The 22,456-nt window shown below is 43.7% G+C and overlaps 1 protein-coding gene across 8 annotated transcripts in view; it reads right to left on the bottom strand.

The window, feature by feature from the left end:
• wdpcp (WD repeat containing planar cell polarity effector) overlaps window positions 1-22,456 on the bottom strand; it is a 50,039-nt gene that overhangs the window by 2,845 nt on the left and 24,738 nt on the right. For 6 of the 8 annotated variants that reach the window (XM_079560284.1, XM_079560286.1, XM_079560287.1 and 3 more), the window contains 9 exons: window positions 21,189-21,319; window positions 19,297-19,488; window positions 14,658-15,258; window positions 12,704-12,892; window positions 12,419-12,542; window positions 11,411-11,474; window positions 6,711-6,804; window positions 3,014-3,098; window positions 1,212-1,303 (listed from right to left, as the gene is read on the bottom strand). In XM_079560284.1, coding sequence (XP_079416410.1) covers window positions 1,212-1,303; window positions 3,014-3,098; window positions 6,711-6,804; window positions 11,411-11,474; window positions 12,419-12,542; window positions 12,704-12,892; window positions 14,658-15,258; window positions 19,297-19,488; window positions 21,189-21,319 — 1,572 coding nt within the window. The remainder of the gene's footprint in view (window positions 1-1,211; window positions 1,304-3,013; window positions 3,099-6,710; window positions 6,805-11,410; window positions 11,475-12,418; window positions 12,543-12,703; window positions 12,893-14,657; window positions 15,259-19,296; window positions 19,489-21,188; window positions 21,320-22,456) is intronic. The other 2 variants (XM_079560288.1, XM_079560289.1) reach the window with 2 other exon arrangements.

The raw sequence follows: 22,456 nt of genomic DNA, 5'->3' as shown, positions 1-22,456 counted from the left end.
AGGAGGGATGGGAGGTAAAAGCCAAGGAGAGGCGATGTTTTCCTAAAGTGGTTTACCTAAATGACCAGTGAGTCATGAGGCGCTACACAAAAGCACTCAGGCTAAATGCGCAGAGGGACACACAATGTCATATGAGAATCAGAGCTGGGCTTAGACCCTGAATCTACTGGTGCCAGCTCATATTAATAAACAAGTGCTATTTCACGTGTTTAGGACATGCAAAGTTAAAACTACAGATGAGGAATAATGTCATTTGTGAGATGTTCTAAAAAGGCTTTCGACTTAGGAAATTGTTAGTCACTAATAAGGCTACTTTCTTTAGATCACAGTCCATGGCAGACAAATGGGCTATGGGATTTAGTCTGTGCCCTTCAGTATGATCAAAGATGGCCCAACTCTGGCTTCTCCCAGTCAATTATACAGAGGGCTGGAGGTTCAGAAGTTACAAGTATAAGCTACAAGCTAGAACAAGACTGCATCAATTGGCCTAACATGAGATGGGCCTATAGGCACCGTCTGCTCAGTGCTTACTTTGTCCCATCCTGGATTTTCCATGTTACAATGGAACATACCGAGGGGCAACAGTTAACCCGTAACAAACCAGTTAGACCGGTCTCACATTTGCTCACCACCAACAGAAAATATTGTACAGGACTGTATACAAATCATATAGAGCAAAATGTTGTAATTTGATCATTTCGATTGATTGCCCAAATTTTGAATAATCTTTGCAGTACATAACATATTATTTCAACTTCATTACAGACTTGGGCTCCAATATACAGTATATAGTATATAAACCTGAGCTGCTAGACAAAAATAACCCTTCATCACTTGTTTTGGGTTTAGGGGGTTACATAGGTGAGATCAAACGTGGGCCATATTCTCTATGAAATAACCAGGGAAAGGACGTGTGTCAAACTTTTCTAGTCATTGTCGGGAAGATGTTTCCCGTGGTAAAAACTCTCTAATTGAATAACAGCAGCCTGAATGAGGACACCAGCAAAAGCCAAACAGTCGGAGACCAGAAAGAATTATGAAGGCTTGAAAGGGAAGGAAACAAGGAGAAGACAATGACTTGTTATGAGTGGGATATCGGCCCAAATAATGACAGAAAGAGCGTATGGTGCGTTACTTATTTTGCTGAAACCGACTCAACTTTTGGGCCACAGGTCGTGTAAAGTATTTTCCCACAGACAGCACCGACATACCAAAGTGTCTGAGTGTCCTGAAGGCATCGGCGCTCACTGTCACACGTATGTTTTCAGGCACTTGACTTCTCTGACTTTCTTTTCGGTCACTTCTGAAAGAACACAAAGAGCAAAGTCAAAAGGTTACCTGTGGTTTGACTAATGTGTCTGAAAATCTTGAAAGTTTCCTCCATAATGAGAAGTCACTGGAGTTTGGGGTTAATTGTGTTGAAGTGGGCCAGTGCTGGATTATTGTTTAGATATGTGAGATACTGAGCGTGTTGCCATTGATCTAATCTAGATTTCTCAATGTAATAATCCGCTTGCCTCTGTTGTGGCGGTCTTCAAAAGTAGAACTGAAAATAGCAGCAGTTTTGCAGCGAGAGAGAACGGCCAGCAGCAATCTCAGGAGCGGCGTTTGGGATGCTTCCCAGTTTTGCATCTCTCACTTTTCCGTGCACTGGAGTCGGATTTGGGAATGTGGGAAATGCAGCGAGGAGCCCCCGAACTGCCATTGTACTGTGCTCGGCCTGTTTTCTCTGCTCTTTTCTCACCGAGCCAAACGGGAAAACGCCTGCGCGATAATGCCTCCCCTACTCCATCTCAGTTAAGCTGTCACTGGCTTCATATGACAAACAATGAAACTTCATCAGAGACCAGATTACAAAGAGGAGCTCTGATATAAAACGCATTCTAAAAGGAGAAAAAAAAGAGGTTCAATTGTGCAATAAAATCACAACGGCTTTTGTCTTTTCCCCCTCAGTGGCCATTATCTGTGGGATGGTTTGGGGATGCGCTTTCTTAGCCACTGTTGATGCCGGGGTAGACCTGGGGAAGTGCGCGGGGCGCTTGGCTGCCAAATTGCCCTAACCCTCTTTACCACTCTTTTCTGCTCCATTCTTATTTCTTTTTACTGTTTTTTTTTTTTTAAAAAGGGAGCTTAGGAACGTAGCATCTCTGTGTCTCCTCGCTCCCAGGACGCGGCTTGTTTAAATTGGCCGATAGGAAGGGATTTGGGATGGATGGAGGGGGCTTAGAGGGAAGCAGAGTGGGGTGGAGGGGGCAGTGGTGGGGGGCTGAGGAGAGTCATCAGTGTTACAGTCAAACAGCCATGAAAAGCCTATGAGGATGAAGAGAACAAGAGCGCCTTTTTATCTAATACGCACAAATCCTATATAAATACCCCAATATGTTAGCTGGGCTATGACAACGACCAGCCCCTCCACTCTGCAGCCCAATATAATACATGCATGGCTATATTTCTGTTGTTTTTTCCGAGACAAAAGAGAATATGGCTTTCAGTGTGTCTTTAGTCACAGCGTTTCCGTCATTCATGTAGACCCAATAATGTACAATCGCCCAGAAACATGCGAGACGTGGTGTGAACACTCCGGAGCATGAGGCAAACACTGGCGACCAGGACCAGTTATAATGTGGCGAAATAACACAGTTCAGTTTGGTGGGATTGGAGAAAGAGCCAGAACTGATGCGGATTTTGACATTTGAAATTTCACTGCGCGAGCAAGCCTGGAGTCCACGCGCGGCAATTTGGACACTGACACGGAAATACTTGATGGCTTCATTCCCCTCTGTATCAGCAGTGGACAACTCTTGGTGTTTTGCACACAAATTACCAGCTGAAGTCATTGTTCGACATAGATAAAGAAATAACATTGGAAATAATAAAGGCTTTGTGTCAATAGAGCATTTTACATATATATATACTACAACATGAAGGAGATCCAAGTCAACACACAGACAGTGTTATATGATGCACACGCATGACGCGGACACAAACACAGCAGCTGATGGCACACGCTCACCGCACTGTGGAGGGTCCTGTTGCACTCGGGTTCCTCTCGGTCAGTCTGTCCCTGAGGCTGGAAGCCGGCTCAACACTCACCAAGCCTGAAAATGCAGAAGAGAAATTAGCAGCTGTGCACCCCATAGCTTTATGAAGCCACCAAACACTGCACCTGCTGCGATCAAGTTTGAACTGCAATAAATTTCAGCAGAAAATGTCGCGAATAACAATATTGAAGGGGAAGGAAAGGAAATCTCATTTGGATAGTGCTTTTCACATGACACACGTCACCAAAAGGGCTTCATGAAAGACCATCTTTTCATTTGGTCCACACTTGGTGGTGGAAAGCTACGTAGCCACAGCTGCCCTTGGGGTAAACTGCCAGAAACACAGCGGTACGCATTTGTGGCAACAGATGATCTGACCACCAACCACTCAATTTATATACAAATTCAAAATAAATAACAAGTCGATATTGCAATTATGGTGACAGGCTTCTGTTTAAAACACCACCCACACTCACACTGTAACATTCAAATTATTTTTCTTTCAGATGTGTTATTTTTTTGTTTCTCCATTGATGTATTCTTAGCACAAACTACAGACCATTTCAGGCATATCTGACTAATTAAATAATAATAATAATAATATACGTGTTCATCTGCTGTTCTGTCACATTTTTATTGGTAGTCTTGTCAAACATCTTTGAAAACACACTCTATTGTAAAGTCGCAGCTAGTATTTTCATATCAGCATGTCTCAGTGTAAAGCACAGACCTAACGGGGGCTTAAGCTTCTCCTTGGCTCTTTGATGCCTTAACAATGGCGTTTCCAAAAGTTCTTATAGCGAGACAGAAGTCGAACATGATTGGAGATGGTGTGAGTGGAATCACCGAGGAAGGGGGGGGTACAGAAACAAAATGCTTCTTTTCTTCACCCTCCCACCGGAGCTAACAGGCTTTTTTCCATAAGGACCAAGAAAAGAGAGAGCGCGAGGAGGTGGAGAAGTGGATCTTAAGATAAAGCTCTTGTGTCTCTGCCCAAACTGAAAGGCCCTGCAGTCACATCAGGCTTTGTGAGGGGGAGACAGACGCACCGGCAACCAACTTGGCTTCTTCTCTTGGCACAAAATGCCACTCAAAAGGATGGAGATAGAGAGGCCTTCCCGCGCACTTGTTCGCTACTCTGTCTCACACAATACTATATCTATCCGAATCAACACACTTGTCAGCCAGACAGCTATAAGCGATTTCAGATGCTGTTATAAAAGGAAGCATTGCAAAGCTCGAATGTGTGTTCCATTGTGCGCGCCGTCTTCATGAAGCCGCACAATACACGCACATGAATATGAGCCGATGCTGTGTCCCTGTCCAATCTGATTTACAGAGCAACTCGTGTCGATGCAACGATGAACAAATCTCGCCTGAATCAAACTTACGGCTGGTACTGGGTGTGCTAATGCCATTTACAGTAAAAGCATGGTTACAACATGGCTTTTTATTGGAGCATAACATGTTTTGCATGTAGCAGTATTGTGGATTGTATGCTTCATCTCTCCCACTATAAACATCTTTCCAACGAAGCAGGGGCTAATTCTACTCAACAACAGATGGATGAAGTTGAAGCCAATGAACGTCAGTTTTTCACACAGAATGTGAGTTCAAATGGGTTTAGATATTGGGTTCGAGAAAAGGTGAAAATGTCCTTATTTTTTACAGTGACATTCCCAGTAAAGCTTGAAAGATTATAAGCAGTGGGATAGCAGCAGTAGTAAAAACCTGGCAATAGTTGAAGACATAGTAATGATAACACAAGCTAAAAATACATCTTCTTGACAAAAGATACTTACTTTTATAATTCCTTTTTTACATTTACAGCAGAAAAATGATCGTAAACATGATTTAAAACTGATTGTATCGCTACATTTGACTGTTCTGTTCAGTCACATTCGGATTGTGAACCAGCTTGTAGTTTCAGTGTGACTTACTTTTCCACACCTGTTGTCTTTCGCACAGATATAATGGTCCTTTTTTGCAGTATATTTGTTTCTCTCTTTGTCTCGTGACACTGAAGCTAAGGCTTCATTGTTTCGGCAGGAGACGCCAGGATGTCTCTGAAGGAGGAGTCCTATTTGCATGCACTAAACGGGTGGATTTGGTGTTTGCCCACTTATGACTACCATTTGTTTTTTAACACTGTGTTCATGCAGGATATAGACCCCTCCGAACTTCCAGGACACACCCAACAGTAAACCAACACAGGCCGAAAGAGGAGACCAGTGTGAGAAAAGGTGTCAGTGCAAACACATCTCCGTCTGCTGTGTTCAAATAGGACATTCAGGACTAAAGGTTAGTCTGTTTATTGACACAACTTCCTTCTATAGCTTTGGCTTTGTTTAAAACGGCGTTACTCACATTATACTGTACATAAACTGGATCTATTAACGCTAAACTACCTGCAGTGTATCAGTGTAAAGTGAGACGCTGTTCACTGGAGGCCTGAGCCTGACAGGAAGCCCTCATTATTCATGACTTGTCTTTTTCACCAGATAATGTGCTCCACTTGGCCACACTACAGCCGCCTCAGTTCTATCACATTCAGAACCTCACAGCATACAGTAGAAAACGTGAATCATTAGGACTTATACATTTTGGATGCGATTTATTAGCATTAATGCTAGTAATGTTGTTGGACTCTCATAATGGAGAGTCCAACAACAATTGCACTGTAACAATTCTAATTATCATCATTTCTTTCCTAAATGTGATTCTCAGTTTGCTTTACTAGTCAATAAGTAACAATTACATTTCATCAACCAAAATTTAGTGGGCCTGAATTTATATTTTGGTGTTAATTTGTAACCGATATCATTGTAAGAAAAATCAATACATTCGGACATACTTTTCTTTAATATTGAGAGCTGCGTTGTGCTTTGAACAGAAAGATTTTTTTTTCTTTTTTGTAATTTCTCCCTGTCATCCCTCCTCAAGTCCCTTTCCGCCCCTTCCTGTTTCTGCATTGCTCCTCTGCTGCTGTCCAAGGATAGGACATGCTGCAGGTGATGGAGCTAAATCATCGAGGACACAATTAAGAGGCTTATGAAGGGAGCGTGCCTGTTCCATTAGTTCTTAAAAACACCTGCATGCAAAGAGAGTGCCCTCACAGTTACTCCCGCACTTATTTACATTCAGCCACAAACATGCGCGCGGGCTGCCTCGGGGGCTTGACCTTATACAGTGGAGTTAAATACCTCTCTCTCGCCTCATTTGCAAACCCTGGCGCATGCACATAGCCCGCTGGCGAGTTTTAAGCACCATTGAAGGACTCAAAGACATGTTCATCTTGTGCGCTCGCAAATTCGAAATGCTCCCATGTCTGCCCTCAGAGCTCTTGTGAGGAATGGTGTGTGTGTGTGTGTGTGTGGAGGCAGGAACTCGGCCTGATCCTCTCTGGTATGTACTTTGAGGAGCGTTTGTCAAAGGCCAGCAGTAAAGCCCTTGGTAATGACAAAAAGCTAGCCCTATGCTGACTTCTTCTTGGTCAACTTTATCAATTCAAATTTCCCAAAAGGGAAATTTAAAGTTCAGCGTCAAACGAGAGATTCGGTTGGTGTCGCTGCCTGATTTTGTGAGGTTATCAAATGTCCCGGACACATTTAAGATATGAGAGCGAACGACGCGCTACATTCTTTTGGTGGTTAAACATGATTTTCTTACCTGCGTCGACCCGGGCCTCGATTTCATTAGCTTTCCTCCTGGCCACATCTGCGAGCACCACCTCACCCTTATCGCTGGCCACATAATGGAGGTCCTTTGAAGGTAATGGAAGAAAGAAAGGAATGTGAACGTTAATCTAAAATGAATCTAGGCTCCAATGACAATAGTTTTTTTGGAGGAGTGTGTGTGGTGTGTGTGTGTATGGGGGGGCGGGGGTGGGGGGGGAGAAGGAGGAAACAGATGAAATGAAAAAATGAGTTGTTTGAAGGCTGACATCAGAAAGACCACCAGTTGGATGAAATGCCGTTTCCTCAAAAAACTTTGAAATCAGCCTGCTCTGGCACCCCCGCTCGGCCTCGTCTCTGGGTTTTTGAACTGAGAGGATGTTATCGGACACATTTCAAAAGTAGCAGAGGAGGCGGAAGACTGTTCACCTTTTAAAAACGTTTGCATTCTCTCACTACAGAGGAGTTTCCAGCAGAGCATATTTTGACACTAGCCTGGGACAATATTGGAAACAGTATGCATGCTCTGTATCTGTGATTGAGTCTCTCACAGCCGTGAAGAGAGATAATGATACTAAATGATGTCTGAGTGTGTTTCATTTAAAGCTTAAGGCTATGATAGTGATTATTAATAACCTCGCCACAGTGGACGGCACTGATTTAAACAAAGCACAAAGCAAGGCTGCACTTAACTCATGCTGAACTAACAGAATTTAAAGTTACAAATCTATCACATTAAGCTTTATTAGATAATTAAACTGAACTGAAATATTATTTTACTGTATTACTACAACTGTAAAAGAGGTTAGCGATAATACAAGAGTGTCAAGAGAAGATTTGACAGAAAAGGAAATTGTACAAATATTTCTCAGTTTTGGAGTCACTCAATCATCCAAAGTGATTGAACACTGGGTGATTTCCAATCCCTAAGCACAACGAAGGGCTTCTAAGGGTCGTGGGGCTTCCTTGGGCTGAATGCAGGGTCTGAGGGCCCATCAAAGGGTACAGCGCGTTAAGCAAAGTCTTCCGCCTCAGCGACATCACAGGACATCAGTGCCGTGACTCAGGACTCGCCGTGGATAACCCTCAGCTGGCTAAAGCCAGCCCCCAGCTGGGCTTGCACCCGGCCCTAATACCCCATATTGTAACTCAGCTTTTGTACCCCCAGAGGCACAAAAGGGGGTGCTACCTTCCAAAAGAGGTGGGGACCAGGGAGAGATTGAGGTTCCAGAAAGGGGGAGTGGGAGCGAATGAGAGAAAGAGGGGTAGAAATTGAAGAGTCTGAATAGGAACAGATTGGGTAATTATAGTGCGGAGTCTGGCCTCTGTGGCGAGGAGTTAGGGGGAAATGTGAAAATGGCACACAACAAAATGGCCTCAAAAGAAGCTAAATCTAGAACTGAGGTGGCCGATTCAGCCCCAGTGAACAAGGACATGGCCCCTCAATTAGATATGAGTGAGGCTTTCTAATTGATAACAAACATACCAGTAACACCAGTAAATGGTAGTACAGTGACATGATGAGAGAAAATAACAAAACAAAACACGCAGACTTGACAGAAGCAGAGAACAAAACATAAAAGGCTAGTAAAATTTACAAACGGATTTTCACATGAGTGAGGCTGCATGACAGACAGACGAGTACAATATGAACATCTGATGCAGGCTGCTTTATTCCAGCTTAGCCTCTCATAATACTGTCTGAATCAGGAGAGAGAGAGCAGCGAAAGAATAAACGAACAAGCGCATGTAAGGGGAGAGAGAGAGAGGGTATCAGGCCGACTAAGAAGGGATAACAATAATAGTGCATATAAAACCATCAGATATTACACCTCTTATTCCCTGACGCTCAAATGCGACACTAATCTTATTTATATAAGAGCTTTAGGGGTTGCAGCACGCCAGCTAACTGCACCTATGAAGAGGGCCATTTCAGCAGAGGAAGGGGAGGGGCTGAGGTGGACACTAAGAGCCTGATATTGACTGATATTTGGGCTTCCTCCAATAAATGAGGGATTAGTTTAACTGGTACAAAGCGGCCGCACATCAATAGTCAGGTCTGTGTTCGGAGCGCGTGCACAGTGAAGCTTATTGGGTTGTTGTCAAATCATCTCTATACAAGAGGCATACCCAGCCCGACGACGTATGGAGAGAAATGTGCGGGATTAAGGTCTATACATCGTGTAATGCCATTTTATAGCATATTATCAACTACATGAAGAGGTTTTTCTACGCTAAGAATCACTCAATCAAGATCAAAATGTTCAAAAATCTACATAAAATCTCAAAAGGATTATTTTGATAATGCACAAGAATACAAGGCCACTGTCGTCTCTAATAATATTAGTTCATCTCGAACTGAAAAATCACATAAAGGAGGATTATGATTTTGCCTACAATGTATTGAGTAATATGACAATGCTGCAGTATTGATAGCGGGGGGGGGCAAAAAATCTATACTCATCAACACTACAATAGTTGTGTAATCCCAGGACAGTACTACACAGCTGTTATTCATGTTTATCAGATAAGTGTTCAGGACCAAACGTTTTCATAAGACTAATTAGTCAAGTTAACGACAACAATGAGCTTATGGCAGATGATGCGATAGTCGCCCTCCTCTGTCCTGCCGCATCAGATCATGGATACGGGCGAAACCTGTCAGACAAAGCACGCCTTCCTATTGGTACTGTATCTGACGAGAAACCATAAAAAACTTTAATCACATACTGTAATTCGATTTCCTGAACAAGCTACATCAAGAGGAAGAAATGGGAGGTGAAAAACAAATTGTCATAACTGATGAATGACCTTATTATTATTAACATTATCACCTCATTATCAAAGCCTAATTAGAGTGCTACAGAACAGCTATAATTGGAGGAAAAAAAAAAATGCTAACGACTCACTTGCCCCCACCTTCTAACGGGTTCCTCCTCCCCCTCAATTTAGGCCGACACTAAAGTGTTTCATTTGAACAAAAGGTTTGTTATTTGTAAAAAGCTTGGAGGGCCTCCATTGTTAGCAAGGTAACAATAGGGTTAGAGAGGGGTGGGGGGGCCGGGGTTAGGACTGGGGGGGGGGGTCATGCTGGGCCGAGGTGAAGGTGTTCGCATTATGGGAGCGAGTCTGTATGCGTGCGTTAGAGTGCGTTTGATGGAGCCGCTGGTGCGTTATGGAGTTCCCGCAGTCAGCCGGTGAAGTTGACAGGTTTTTTAACGGGGCTGGGGGCTGCCCTCATTAACCCCCTCCACCTCAGCCCAATCAGCCAAGCAGCAGGTTAAAGCAACAACACAACCTAATTAGTGCGCGGCAGAGAGCAAAGGGTGAAATGTCAATGTCTTCTTTTTCCTTTCGCTTTTTTTGGTCACTGCACTGTGTAGCCACTGAAGCAAAAGATAGTTGTTTGAAGTGACCATTGTGGGGTTTCTGGATTAAAAAGTTACTTAGTCTGCCAAATGCACATCAACAAACAAATGGTCACCACAGAAGTTCCTCGTGGTGGTTAAAATAGAATACAAAAGGACCTCATGTTTGTAGAAGACAAATTTAACCTTCAAACTCTTCCTTAAATCTAAATGAGTCAATCCATATTGACTTGACCAACCTGACAAACAACAATAATCTTTTTTGTGATAATATCTTTTTCTATTATATTTAATGCAGATGTCTTAAAATACACTCGGAAAGAGTTGGACAATGTTGTACAAAATGTGAGAGCTCAACAGCCAATATTAGATAGGCAGGCCCCAAAAAACTTCACATGCAGCACAATGACACTCAGAGGCTAATTCTAAAGGAAATTCCACCACCGCGTGAACCCACTATGGAATGAACGCATAACGATGACGTGGCGTGATGGTGTCAAGGTTATGTTAGATTTACTGTCATTGAGCAGGTGGGTAACTGGATGTCTAGTGACGCTCCTCTGTATAATTTCAATTACCATCCCCAAAGTTATACGATTTTAGATTCAACGCGCCAAATGTAATGAGCGGAGATAAAAAATAAATTAAAAAAAGTGCTCACATGAATGGAGCCAGATTGAATAAATGAAATGTTAATATGCTTCACTCAAAGTCAAAGCGGTGCGTGTTTGAATGGTCCCTTCACTTGTGCCCCTGCCTTCCTGCGCTCCTTCAAGGTCCACAGGCTTGACTCCACCTTTTCAATTCGCTTTCCCAGCAGCACTACTTAGTGGGGAGGGAATTGGAACCAGTGCTATCAGGGTGATTGAGGGACCAATTGTGTGGCTATGTGTGTGTATCAATGTGATAGGTGTCGGTGAAGCATTGAATAAAATAGGGGGCCCGGGTGAAGAAAAAAGAAAAAAAAAGGAGGGGCGATGTTGAAGACATAGAAGAGCATTTCAGCGTGGAGTGCAGGAGAAAGCGGTGAGTCAGAGGGAAGATGAGTGTAGAGAGGAAAAGGCTAAAGCTAAGGCCAAAGGGGGCAGTGAAAAGATAGGGCCCCTGACTGCGGTCACACCTGCTCTATGGCACATGCTAAGTTCTAAGAGAAGACTCAGGGCAAGAGCAAAACCTTATTCTAACTGACCTATGAATGTGATCTGAGTATTTCAGATTGTATTCCGGCAGAAGTATCAGGCTTGGAAACAAAACAATAAATAAACTGGGAGTAAATACATAATAAAAGAAGGTTTATTCTTGGTTTCACTTCCATGTTTGTACTTACCATAAACAGGTCTCTGTCTTCTAAATCTACAGCAAGTAGAAAGGCCTTCTCAAAACGCTGGTGCCTGCACAAAAAGGTTTCCGATCAGAGGTGATCTTCGCTAAACAAACACTCCTTCCTCCACTAGAATATGAACTCCAAACCAATCAGCATTTAAAAATGGAAACGAGAATATCAAACCCCCTTCCTATAGCATTCATAATTAAAGCTGGGAAAAGTGAACAGTGTGTCCGCGTACAAAACACCTCAACTTTCGGAGTTTTGGAGCCAACATGAAACAAACAAGCGCATGCAAAGGCACTGGGCAGAAGGAGGGGGCTTTCTACATTTGATGTGGATGGAGAGAAAAAGAATGCAGGTAGGCGATAAGAGAGGAGAGGAGGAGGGATGCCAAACAACGCTGCGGCTCGGCTACAAAGACCGAGCGAGGAAAAAACACACAAAAAAGGAAGGCAACGATGGGTAATGGCGTGACGGAGAGCGGTGAGCAGCAGTGTGTGGGAACAACAGGGTCTATTTCAGTCAAACAGCCATTTCAAAAGGCTCTCATGGCAGAAGGGAAAATGAAACAACAGTCTAAACAGGTGCATGTGTTGTGAATGACTCAAAGCTGCATTTTGACGCGTTTGAGTGTGTGCTGAAATTCAAAGACTATCGCTTTTTTTGGCCTTTTTGTAAAAAGTAGATGAAGTAAGCTGTATTGACTGAACATTGGCCATGGTAATGTCTTAAACAGATTGTCCTTAACTCTGCCTATTTGAGTGTTAAAGAGTCAAAATCAATGATCACAAGTCCCACACTCAGCGTATGTTTTAATTTGCGTTCAGTGGCAGTCTAACTAATTGAAGGCGAATGTTACATATTAAAGCTACAAAACTCCAGGAGGGTTTGCGCCAGAGCTGATTCTGACCTTTGACCTCCCACAGGGGCACAACACAAAGCAGCATTTTCCCCAAGGGAGGAAATTAGGGAAAACAGTATGGGCGCAGGGGGAAGCGGGGATGTTACCTGAGGAGGTGGTGAAAAAAGCGCCGGGCGTACTTGCTTATGGGATCTCTGTACTCCAGCACCACTGTATCGCATAAAGGGGCGGGAGCGGCATAAAATACACCCAGAGCCGCTTCAAGCTGATCTACAGACAAAATTATAACTTTAGAGAACTGAGTAAGTAAAACGTGCACCACTGAACATTTTTAATAAACACAAAAGTAAGGGGTAGTTTTAGTAGCAACATTTTGTGCAAGGTGAACTTGTCCAAACGCACACGGTGTTGCTATGCTGTTCCGCACTCACTCTCTCTCTGCGCGTTGAGCGGCAGTCTGAGCAGGTGGTTGATGATGGAGATGAGGCCTCTGTAGCACTGGTCTCCAGCAGTGTTAAAGTCCAAGGCCTCCAGGACACTCACAGCCTCTTGTACCTGACCACAGCACAGTCTCTGCTGAAGCAGCTCTTCTGGCCCCATTTGGCCCCCAGACAGAGTCCCTGATGACACAGAATATAATCACATTTAAGAGTTGAACATTGTCTGTAATATATTACACAGTTTAATTATTAGAGTCAAACAGATTGATTGATTGAGCTTTTGTTGGCCTAGATTAGATGTGGGAGTTTGTACATTTACTGACAGCAGTGGTGTGGCATTGAGTGCACTGCATAATTAACTTACATTTGCTGTTGTCTTTATGACAGAATAGAAATAAGGGTCAGCAACATTGGCATTATTGTAACATGTTAATAGGGAAGTTTTAATGTGTGGTGAGAGGAATTAAAATTACAAGCAGTAGGCAATTAACAAGTTCCTGAATTTTAGAGAGTGTTGATTGATATGTATGTGTGATATGCACACAAAGAGGGCAACGTTAAGTGCTTGGTTGGTGTCCTCTCAAATTTAAGGCCTTAAGAAAATTACCCTTTTCAAACAGCACAAACTCTGTAAAATCTACATTTTGACTTTTGTTTTAAAGACTCTTCCCATATAATGTGTTTTACAGCATATTTACTGGTTTGCATGTCCCAGCCTGCGCCACTGCAAGCCCAGCCGTGGCCAATGTGTGCCCAGATGAGATAACTTGGTGCAGCAGGAGGCTTGGGGGGGTGGGTGTACCAGAGAGGCCTGTCTCCTATGGAAAAAGAGAGCTTGGAGCCAAGCCAACTCTTTCTTCCTTGCAGCCTCCCAACTCTCTCTTTCTGTTATTTAGCAAGCTTTACAAACAAGTCAGTATCGACACAAGCTAACAAATAAACAACTTAGAGAGTATGTGTGCATTCAGGGAAGCACAGAAATAGAAGAACACACACACATGAGGAAGAATTATCATGAAGAAACAACGTGCAGTGACTTTCTTCATCAAAACCTTGGCAGACGATCAGAGGAGGGGTAGCTATTGTTGGAAGACACCCCCTTCCCTGCACACACAGGCAAATGCAGTTGAATCCACAGACAAACGCACACACACTTAAGTGCACACATTCTTCTACCGTCTTCCCCCTCCCACTCAAACTGCATTCACACTCAGGACTGTGGCCCACTGTCACATCTTGTTTACAAAGTCACTTAAACGGGCTGAAACTAGCTGGCTTATGTGTGTGTTTAAATGTGTGGCTAATGCTTTGAAAAAAATGATTGGCAAACTTTATCTAGTGCCCTCAAGGGACTGTGCATCCACAGTAAATTATTTATCGGAAAAATGCATCCCAGAATGCACCTGGGGGGCTCTTGCCCTGGGGTGATTATTGAATGACCTCTGAGAGTGTGACTCTAGCTAACCTTCTCGCTCATCAACAAATTAACTTTACTCAGTTCTCTGCAGTGACAGGTCTGGGACTACTATATTTACATGTGGGTCCGACTTCAAAGGAGCAGAAGACAAAAGGACAAACTATTCAGCAACTTTGCTTATCTGAAAATACATGTTCGTACCCATGGGACCATCTTAAGTGAGACAGTAAGTCTAATTTAAACAAAGAACATTTCCTCAAACAAAACCAACCACAGTTAATAAAGTCATGGAAATAGCACTTCTTGCAAAAGAAAAATAACAAAGCAAAAACGTTTAGAGATGGTGGGTTCACTGTGTGGCTCAACAAACTGCGAGCAGCTGAAAAGATGGTCATTTATGTTCCACTAAACCCCAAAGAAAATGTTTTGAAGACACACTTCTGATGCACGAAACTAAAGGCCTGTACAGCTACAACAATACAGTGAGTACTATTCAGATACTGGTGGTGTGGTGAGGAGTTCACTTACCAAATTTAAATCTGAGTACACATAGTGGCCCTGAGTGAAATGCCAGCATTAGTGTGGATGTCCCTTCCGGGCCTCCATCCAGTCCAGACCCCCACTGTAGTCCCTGCAGACTGCCAGAGCAGTGCAGGTGCTGAGCCAGTTGTAGAGTGGCAGCTGAAGTCACCTCTTCAGATAACAATGCCACACCTAAAGGAGCCAAACCAACATCGAAACACATTAGCTCATCCTGTCCTCCCCCAACAACTACCACAGCCCCAGAAGGGTGCCAGGCCAGAAGGGAAGGGGGCACAGGGCAAGACGCGAGGAGAGAAATATCCCGACGCTGGTCGTACAGAACCAAAGAAGAGTCCTTTAATCCCAGCAGAAGCATGCTCTCGGAGGGGTGTCGGGAGCAGCAGGTGGGGTGTGAGGGTAGTGGGACATGGGTGACAGAAAGACGGTGCAGTCGTCCGCGTGCACAGTCATACACACAGGAGTCAGCACAGGACCCTTCTGATGTTGGGGATCCTTCAGGAACTTCCACAATCAAGAGCTGATAAGGCTGAAGAAGACTGAAGTGGCAATCTATTGGGTTGCCTTCAGTGCGGAAGGAGTTAAGAACCTGTAGAAAAGAAGAAAATTATCAGATATTGTTATTTTTGCTAATAATATATCTATTTTGTATACTTATGGCCAGCATAGATAGTACACCGTTTCGAAAGTGAACCATATATATCTCGGTGCAATGCAGTTACTGTAGTGTGAAATGACGTAATTGATAAATGAAAATAAAGTGAGTGAGTGTAACAAAGAATACAATCAAGAAAGACAAAAGAAACTCAATAAAGTCCTCGCTTCCTCTTTTATTCGGGACATTGCAATAAACAAGCTCAGGTTTTCTATCTGTACAAAATGTATGCTCAGACTTGTGTAAAGAAGAGCACCTTTCAAAATGAATATGTCAGAAAAAAAAGATTCAGATTATTTGCTTATGGACCATGACAGCTTGTAGGAGAGGGCACAAGGCACGTGAGCGTTGACAGAGAGTGAGATAGGCAGTGCCACTGGTGTTACTGCTGATAAAACACCCACATGGAAGCACACACACTAGGAGGATGATACCAAACAAAACAGCCACCCAACACTTCCATAGTTGGTAAGAGAGCTTTTTAGAAAGGATTTCACCTTACCAAAGCCTCTATCAGAGGCCTGCATTGACCATGGCGGCTTTGGCTAAATGAGCCCATTTCTTTTCGCCTTGTAGACAGAAAGAGGGATCGACTTCCTGCCTGCCTTCCATCTTTTGCAAAGCTGTCCAGCCCAGTATTTTGGCAGGCATGGCCAAAAGGGGACTTAGGGGGAGGAATGAAGTTCTGTGCCTGCCCATAGACTACACCAGTAGAGGAGCAGATGACTGTCCTCCTGAAAGCTTTTTCCCCTCTATAATCCCCACAGCCAGCTCCTGCTGCTTACTAGGGGGTCGGTGCTGTGTGTGTTTATTTCAGAAACACAGGAAAGTCTCAGTCCATGTGACGTGTGAGGCATACAGGGCATGCACAGCTATCAAGATGGCTAAAATTCTCCAATTTGAAAGAAAAAGTAGCACATAAACATGGCTGTACTCAGCCCATCTACAGAATGCTGTCACGGTAAGCACCCTACCATCTGACCCCCAACCTCATCTCATCCCCTGCGCCTTTTCATCCCATGCCCAGCTCAGGCCTGTGCCCGGTATGCCAGCATGCCACCATGACTCCATCAGGGAGGAGGGGTAGCTGATTCAGCGCAGCCCTCCGATAGGTCACCCTCCAACAGGAAGCAACACACACTGCAAATAGAGACCAGCAGTGTCTAATGCAAACAGCAGTCCAGCTTGCACCTGTTTGCCCTTACTGTCATATCAGAAATATCAGCTACATGTCAACAGTTGTAGTGTGAATTTAATACTGGATCCAAGAGAGATGAATATGCAGTGCTGAATGCGCACTCTCAAAGAGAGCTGCTGATCGAAGTGTCACCATTTCCAATGGCAATCTCAGCTGCATTTTGAGTTGAGGTCATTGTCAAGGCCACTCTGTGCGGTTTATTTATTTAATATGAGCAGAGGCAGGCGAACAGCCCCTGAAGGAAACATGGCTAATCATGAGATTACAGAGCGATGGCATGGGGCTAGGGGTCTACAGGACATGCAGTCAGCTTCTGCAGAGAGAGTGGGGACTAAACTCGAGAAAGTTGAAAGCCTGTACACAGCATACACCTGAACAAGCGTGTGCAAAGAAAGCAAAGATGATAATATTAACTGGTAGGAGGGACTGCTGCAGACATCTGCATGGTGAGTTAGTAAATGCAGTGTAAAGTCACCATAGGAAAAGGCACCCGTCAGACACAGGCCTCTAGTAAGTAGCGTTCTACTGGTTATTGGTTTCAGTGACTGGTCAAAACTATTCTTTTCCATTCTTCTTCTTCTCTCTCTCTCTCTCTCTCTCTCTCTCTCTGGCACCTTTTTTCCCCTTCGTGGCGTGAAAGATAAAGCGGACGGGCCCAACTGTGTGGCTGGCCCTTGTTCACAGCAGTGGCCTTTTGAAGCCAATTTTCCAGCTCACGGAGCAGAGAAAGACAAGGAGAGACTAGTGGAGAGACTGGGGGACTCGGAGGAGAGTGGGAGGATGAAGGGACAGGGTAGACGGGGACATTTTAGGTATGGGAAATAGGGTTAGTGGCAGTGATGTAAAAAATGCATTGTCGCAGGAAAATTACAAGGCTATTCCAAATATATATCACACTCCACTGCTATAATTGGAGCCAGTGCATACAGTACTAGTGGCATAAACGGAACATTAATGACATTCCAACAGTGAAAACATTTCCTCAGCACCTTTTAATACATCTTAGGAGTGTATTATACCTTATTCTTATAACATATAGTGCATTGGCATGTGTGAGTGCTAAAATAGTCATTTGAATTAATTGTATTATTCAGCTTTATCAGTTACAACTATGTGCCATCCACAAGAAAGGAGGTCTGTGTGTGAGTGTGTGTGTGTCTTTGATGAAGGCAGAAGAGTCTCAAGGAAAACTGTAAAACAAATCTGTGTTTAAGAAACAAGCATTATAATTCAAATTTAAAAAAATGTGATTCCTGAAAATAGTTTGCAAATTAATGCTACAGAAAAAATTCCAAATATAATCTCAGTGTTTATGTGTGTGGAATTGAGGCAGGTGGGGTTAATGGTGGGAACCATGGAGAATGATCATTAAAAATGTTAACCGGCTGCATAAAAACGTGTTTTTCTCTCATTCGCACCTTCCAACCCCCTGCATGCCTTGGCTCCACTTATCAGCATGAAGTAGAGGGGGGTATGAATTAAGACCACATACGGAATGAAATCAGACTTTTTTAAATGCCGAGAGACTGGCTAGAAAATTGGCTTAGCGCGGCAGATAGCAAACTGAACAAAAGGAACATATATATGAGCTTGAAGTGATTGAAGTAGCTGCCGTCTCCCGATGTGTGCCCAGCGTTTGATTTTCTTCACGGCTCTTACATAAACTGCTCGCTTAATTTCACACCACGCATCTGAAAAATGACAACAAACACTTTCATTAGCACGCGATGGCGCAGACCCGCAAAGACACTTTAATGTTCTCGAAGCGTGGTGGAAAGGAAGGAGGAGAGAGACGACGGTGGGAGGGAGAGGGCCAGAACGAGGGAATAAACTCGGAGAAGGAGTGCGATAAACGTTGAGAGCGTTCCAACACACGAGCTGTAGCAAAACAGCAAACAACATAAGCTTTGATTATTTCAATATTCATACAGCCCCCCCTCAACGTTTCATCTCTCTCTTATTTGCAACTGAGGAATTAGTTGTCTTAGCAGGCAATTCGTAACACATTTTCCTATTCTCTGCATTGCTTTGGTGCATATTCTCATACTTGACTTGCTTAGTGCACTTAAACCGTGTTTACTTGAAGAAACAGTGTTACTGTATGCTGCCTGTTTGTTGAGTAGATGATGGTCACTCTGTGTAATAATTTTAAATCAGATGGTTAGGGTGACCTCAAAAAATAGTACAAGTTGTGCAGAGGTGCAACATGATAGGATGGGTTTGAGTAAACATACGAGTAAAGCTCACCACAGAACATTTCTGTGCTTTCTTTTTCTTACTTTCTTGGATTTCAGTGATGGAACGGGGAACATATGACTTGTTGCAACGGGATAGGTTAATTTTTGGGGGTCGGTAAATTTTACATGCCATCCTGAGATTAGGCTAATTCAGTCTGGTTGCAAATTAATGATACAACAGCTATTGTAAAAAATGAAATATGAGACCTTGTAAAGTCTGTACGCTTTTTATAGACTTAAATATTAATAATAATGCATTACACTTACACACAGCGCTTTTCAAGACGCTCAAGAGTTGCTTCACTATAACAGTTCAATAGCTCTCCACACTAAGTGGAGAGCCACAGCTGCCCAATCTGCCCCATCTACCCCTCAACCACAAGCAATCACTCACTCACTCACACACACACACACACACTCTCACTCCACATTCAAACGCAGGCAAAGCATGTGAAGTACCCCAACCACAGAGCCACGATACTATACTTTTTTGCTATCATTCTTTGTAGTTGAAATACTTCCGGGTTTTGAGCTCACCTTGAGGCCATCAGAAGGTGAGCAGCTGAGCAGAAGCAGGTTGTTTCTGTGTCCGTCTGTGGGACTCCAGGGCCACAGCTCCTCCCCGCACTCCTCCTGGCTCCACCAACACAGCGCCACATCCTGCTGACGATTGAGAGCCACGCGTCGGTGTATCCTACGCCCCTGGCCACTCAGCTCCACACACACAATCTGGACATCGAAATAACAAAGGTGGAATGCTAGAGGTAATATACAACACGTCTTTTATTAAGCATAAGTCAACATGAGATTGCATTACTTAAATTCACTGATTGACCCAACTGAGGCCTCGCACAGCCTGAAACTGTGTTGCCAGAATTCAGTGTCCTTCCCCAATCTGCTTCACTATGTTGATGTCTGAGGTTGTTTTTCATCTTCCATTATTAACGTCCTTGTGTGTGTTTTGTTCTGCTGGGCTTTTTGTTTTAGCGATGTGCATATTTTTGGGAAGGTCTGCCACGCTCTACAGGCCACAACACAGAGACACACAGTAATGAGCTCTCGTGGCACTTGCGTGTGTGTGTCGGGGGGGGGGGGGGGGGGGGGGGGAGGGGGGGGGTTTGTGAAAACATGCACATAAGAAGACAGCAACAAAGGAGAGATAAGGAGTCAAACTGTATGCGATACATACATGCAAACAAGCAACACGTGTTTAAGGAAGCCACTATTTGTATTTTGTAGACTTTATTGTCCTCAGGAGGGAAATTTGTTCTCTGCCTTTGACCCATCATTCAATCAATACGACAGGGCTGCCAGCCGAGACCGGGGGTACTCATTTTGAGCCAGGATCTTGGTCAAGATTACCAAGCTGGAGGTTTTAGCTTTCTTGGATTGCGGGGAGATATCAGAGCACCCAGAGGAATACCGCAGACACAGGGAGACACATGGAAACTCCACACAGTAAGCTGGGAATCGAACCCAGGAACTTCTTACTGTGAGGGAAAAGAGCAAACTGCTGTGCCACCGAGCAGCAGAAGCCAAGTGCCTCATTTGAAATTAAAATGTGAGTTGCCATGATCAGACTCTTGGAACAAAAAAATATTGATTTTAAGGCCAATGCAAAAATATTACATTGACAACCTGCACTGTATGAATACAGCAAAATCGAGGCTCACTGATCCATGTCTGGTCTACAAACACTTTAGTGGAGAAGTGAGGGGAAGGGGGATTTGATTTGGAGCCAAAATACAGAGAGGAATAAAAAGATGGAAGGATATATAATGATAAAGGGAACAAAGCGTTTCCCCCAAAAGCCAAACGGAGAGATCAGTGACAGATTACGAATGAAAAGGAAAAGAATCTGAAATCAGTGGGTTAATAACACACTCTATCGCTGCTGCTCTCTTCCATCCTTCCGTCCCTCGTTGCCATCTCTTGCCTCTTCTCGTTTTTCTGCTGGCGTTTGCTGGTCAGCAATAATCAAAAACCACTTTCTGTGGGCCGGATTAGTTTAGCCTCCCCTCAGCACCCCCCACTTTCCCTTCTCCAGCTTAGCCCAGTGGACCAGGGCGATCTGCGTGTGTGTGCGGGGGATGGGCAGTACCATGTGTGTCCCGACATACGTGTAAGTTGCATGTGTGTGGTGTATATTATTGGGTGGTGGCTCGATGTGTGTGTGTCTTATCTGGGTTGTGCTTCTGGAGACAGCGCCGCGGCAGGAACGATTGCTTTTATGCAAACCAACACGGGCACACACACTTTAACAGAAGAGCCTGGCAGTAATGTGATAATGCCAAGGTTAGCATTTAGCCAGCTGATCATCGAGGACACAGTGACGTTTTGTTTTGTGAAACGAAGATAAGAACACAGTATCACCAACCTGCCATTACAGAATTAAGTCAGTATTTAGTTTAGTTAGGCTACATCATTACCTTGATTTCAGAGGATGAAAGTTTTTCTGCCCTCCGGCCAGTGTCTGAGGAGTTCTTCTTGTTGATGTAGACGGCACACAGCTGGCTTTGCTCCAGGAAGACCAACAGAATCAGTCTATCGGTGAGGACCACTGCAATGACATCATCACAATTGTTCCTCGGTAACAATACTGTATGCAAAACAAGTAATTATCTTAAGCATCTAAATTCCTCTGTCATCAGTCTGTTCATCCTTGACTTGTACAATCTCTGTTTTTCGACCTGATCTCCTACTTCTCCTCGTAGTGCTGGCTCTGAGGCCTTTTTGTGAAAGAAGAAAACACTTGATCCTGTTCAACTCTTCACAAGCTGCATGGAGACGCTGATTAGCAATTAAGCTCCTCTCCTTCAAAATTAATCTGTTTATGAAGCCAATTAAATGGAAAGGGGGGTATTACACTTGTCTCTCAGATATTCTGCTTTGAGTTGAACGAGGAAGGCTGCACCCCGAGATTTGAAAATCTAACCAGCAATCAACCATGGTGTGTGTACACATGTGTGCTATGTGTATTTATAACTACGCTAGTATCGGTATGATTACAATTAACGCTATTCTACTGCATGACAGATTCAAATTACTATGGCAATTTTCGACAAAACAGACATACATCTAAAATCAGGTTCATTCGATGTGAAATGTGTGGCCCGAATATGAAGTCGGATTATAGGGCATTTAAAGTAAAAACTGCTACAGTGCTCAAAAGTATCACAAAATCAGGTCTTTAACAAAGTCCTGGCTTTTTGAAACAACTGTTTAATGCGTTAGTAAGCGCCTTTGTGATAGATTACAGATGAATCAAGTTAAATGCAGTTAAGTATTGATCTCTATGGGTGTCTATAAACAGGATTAGATTTAATCCCATTCAATTCCAAATGAAGGAGTGGATACAAAAACAGACTGGTCCTCCACTGAAGCAGGTGGTAGGGCTGTTATTAAAGGCCAGACCTTCCTGACCAAGCCCTAAGCCTCAATTCACCCTGTGACACCTCCACGCGCCCACTGTGTGTAAATGTATGCTTACAGCACAGATGTCATGTATACTACTATGAATGTCAGCCTGCAACCATGCTTTATGCATGCACTGTTACCAACACACTCAAACACATGTATTCAAAGCCGTAAGCATGAAACAAACTAGTGGCACTGTGTAGCACACACAGCCTCTCTCTCATACACATTCTACTAAATCCATTTAATGCCATCTTCTCAGCAGCATGTTGACATAAGA

Source organism: Gobius niger (genome assembly GCF_951799975.1).
Source record: "Gobius niger genome assembly, chromosome: 7".
In the NCBI taxonomy this organism is placed as follows: Eukaryota; Metazoa; Chordata; class Actinopteri; order Gobiiformes; family Gobiidae; genus Gobius; species Gobius niger.
The sequence above is the reverse complement of the archived record's forward strand: the minus strand, read 5'-3'. Positions and strand labels throughout refer to the sequence as shown.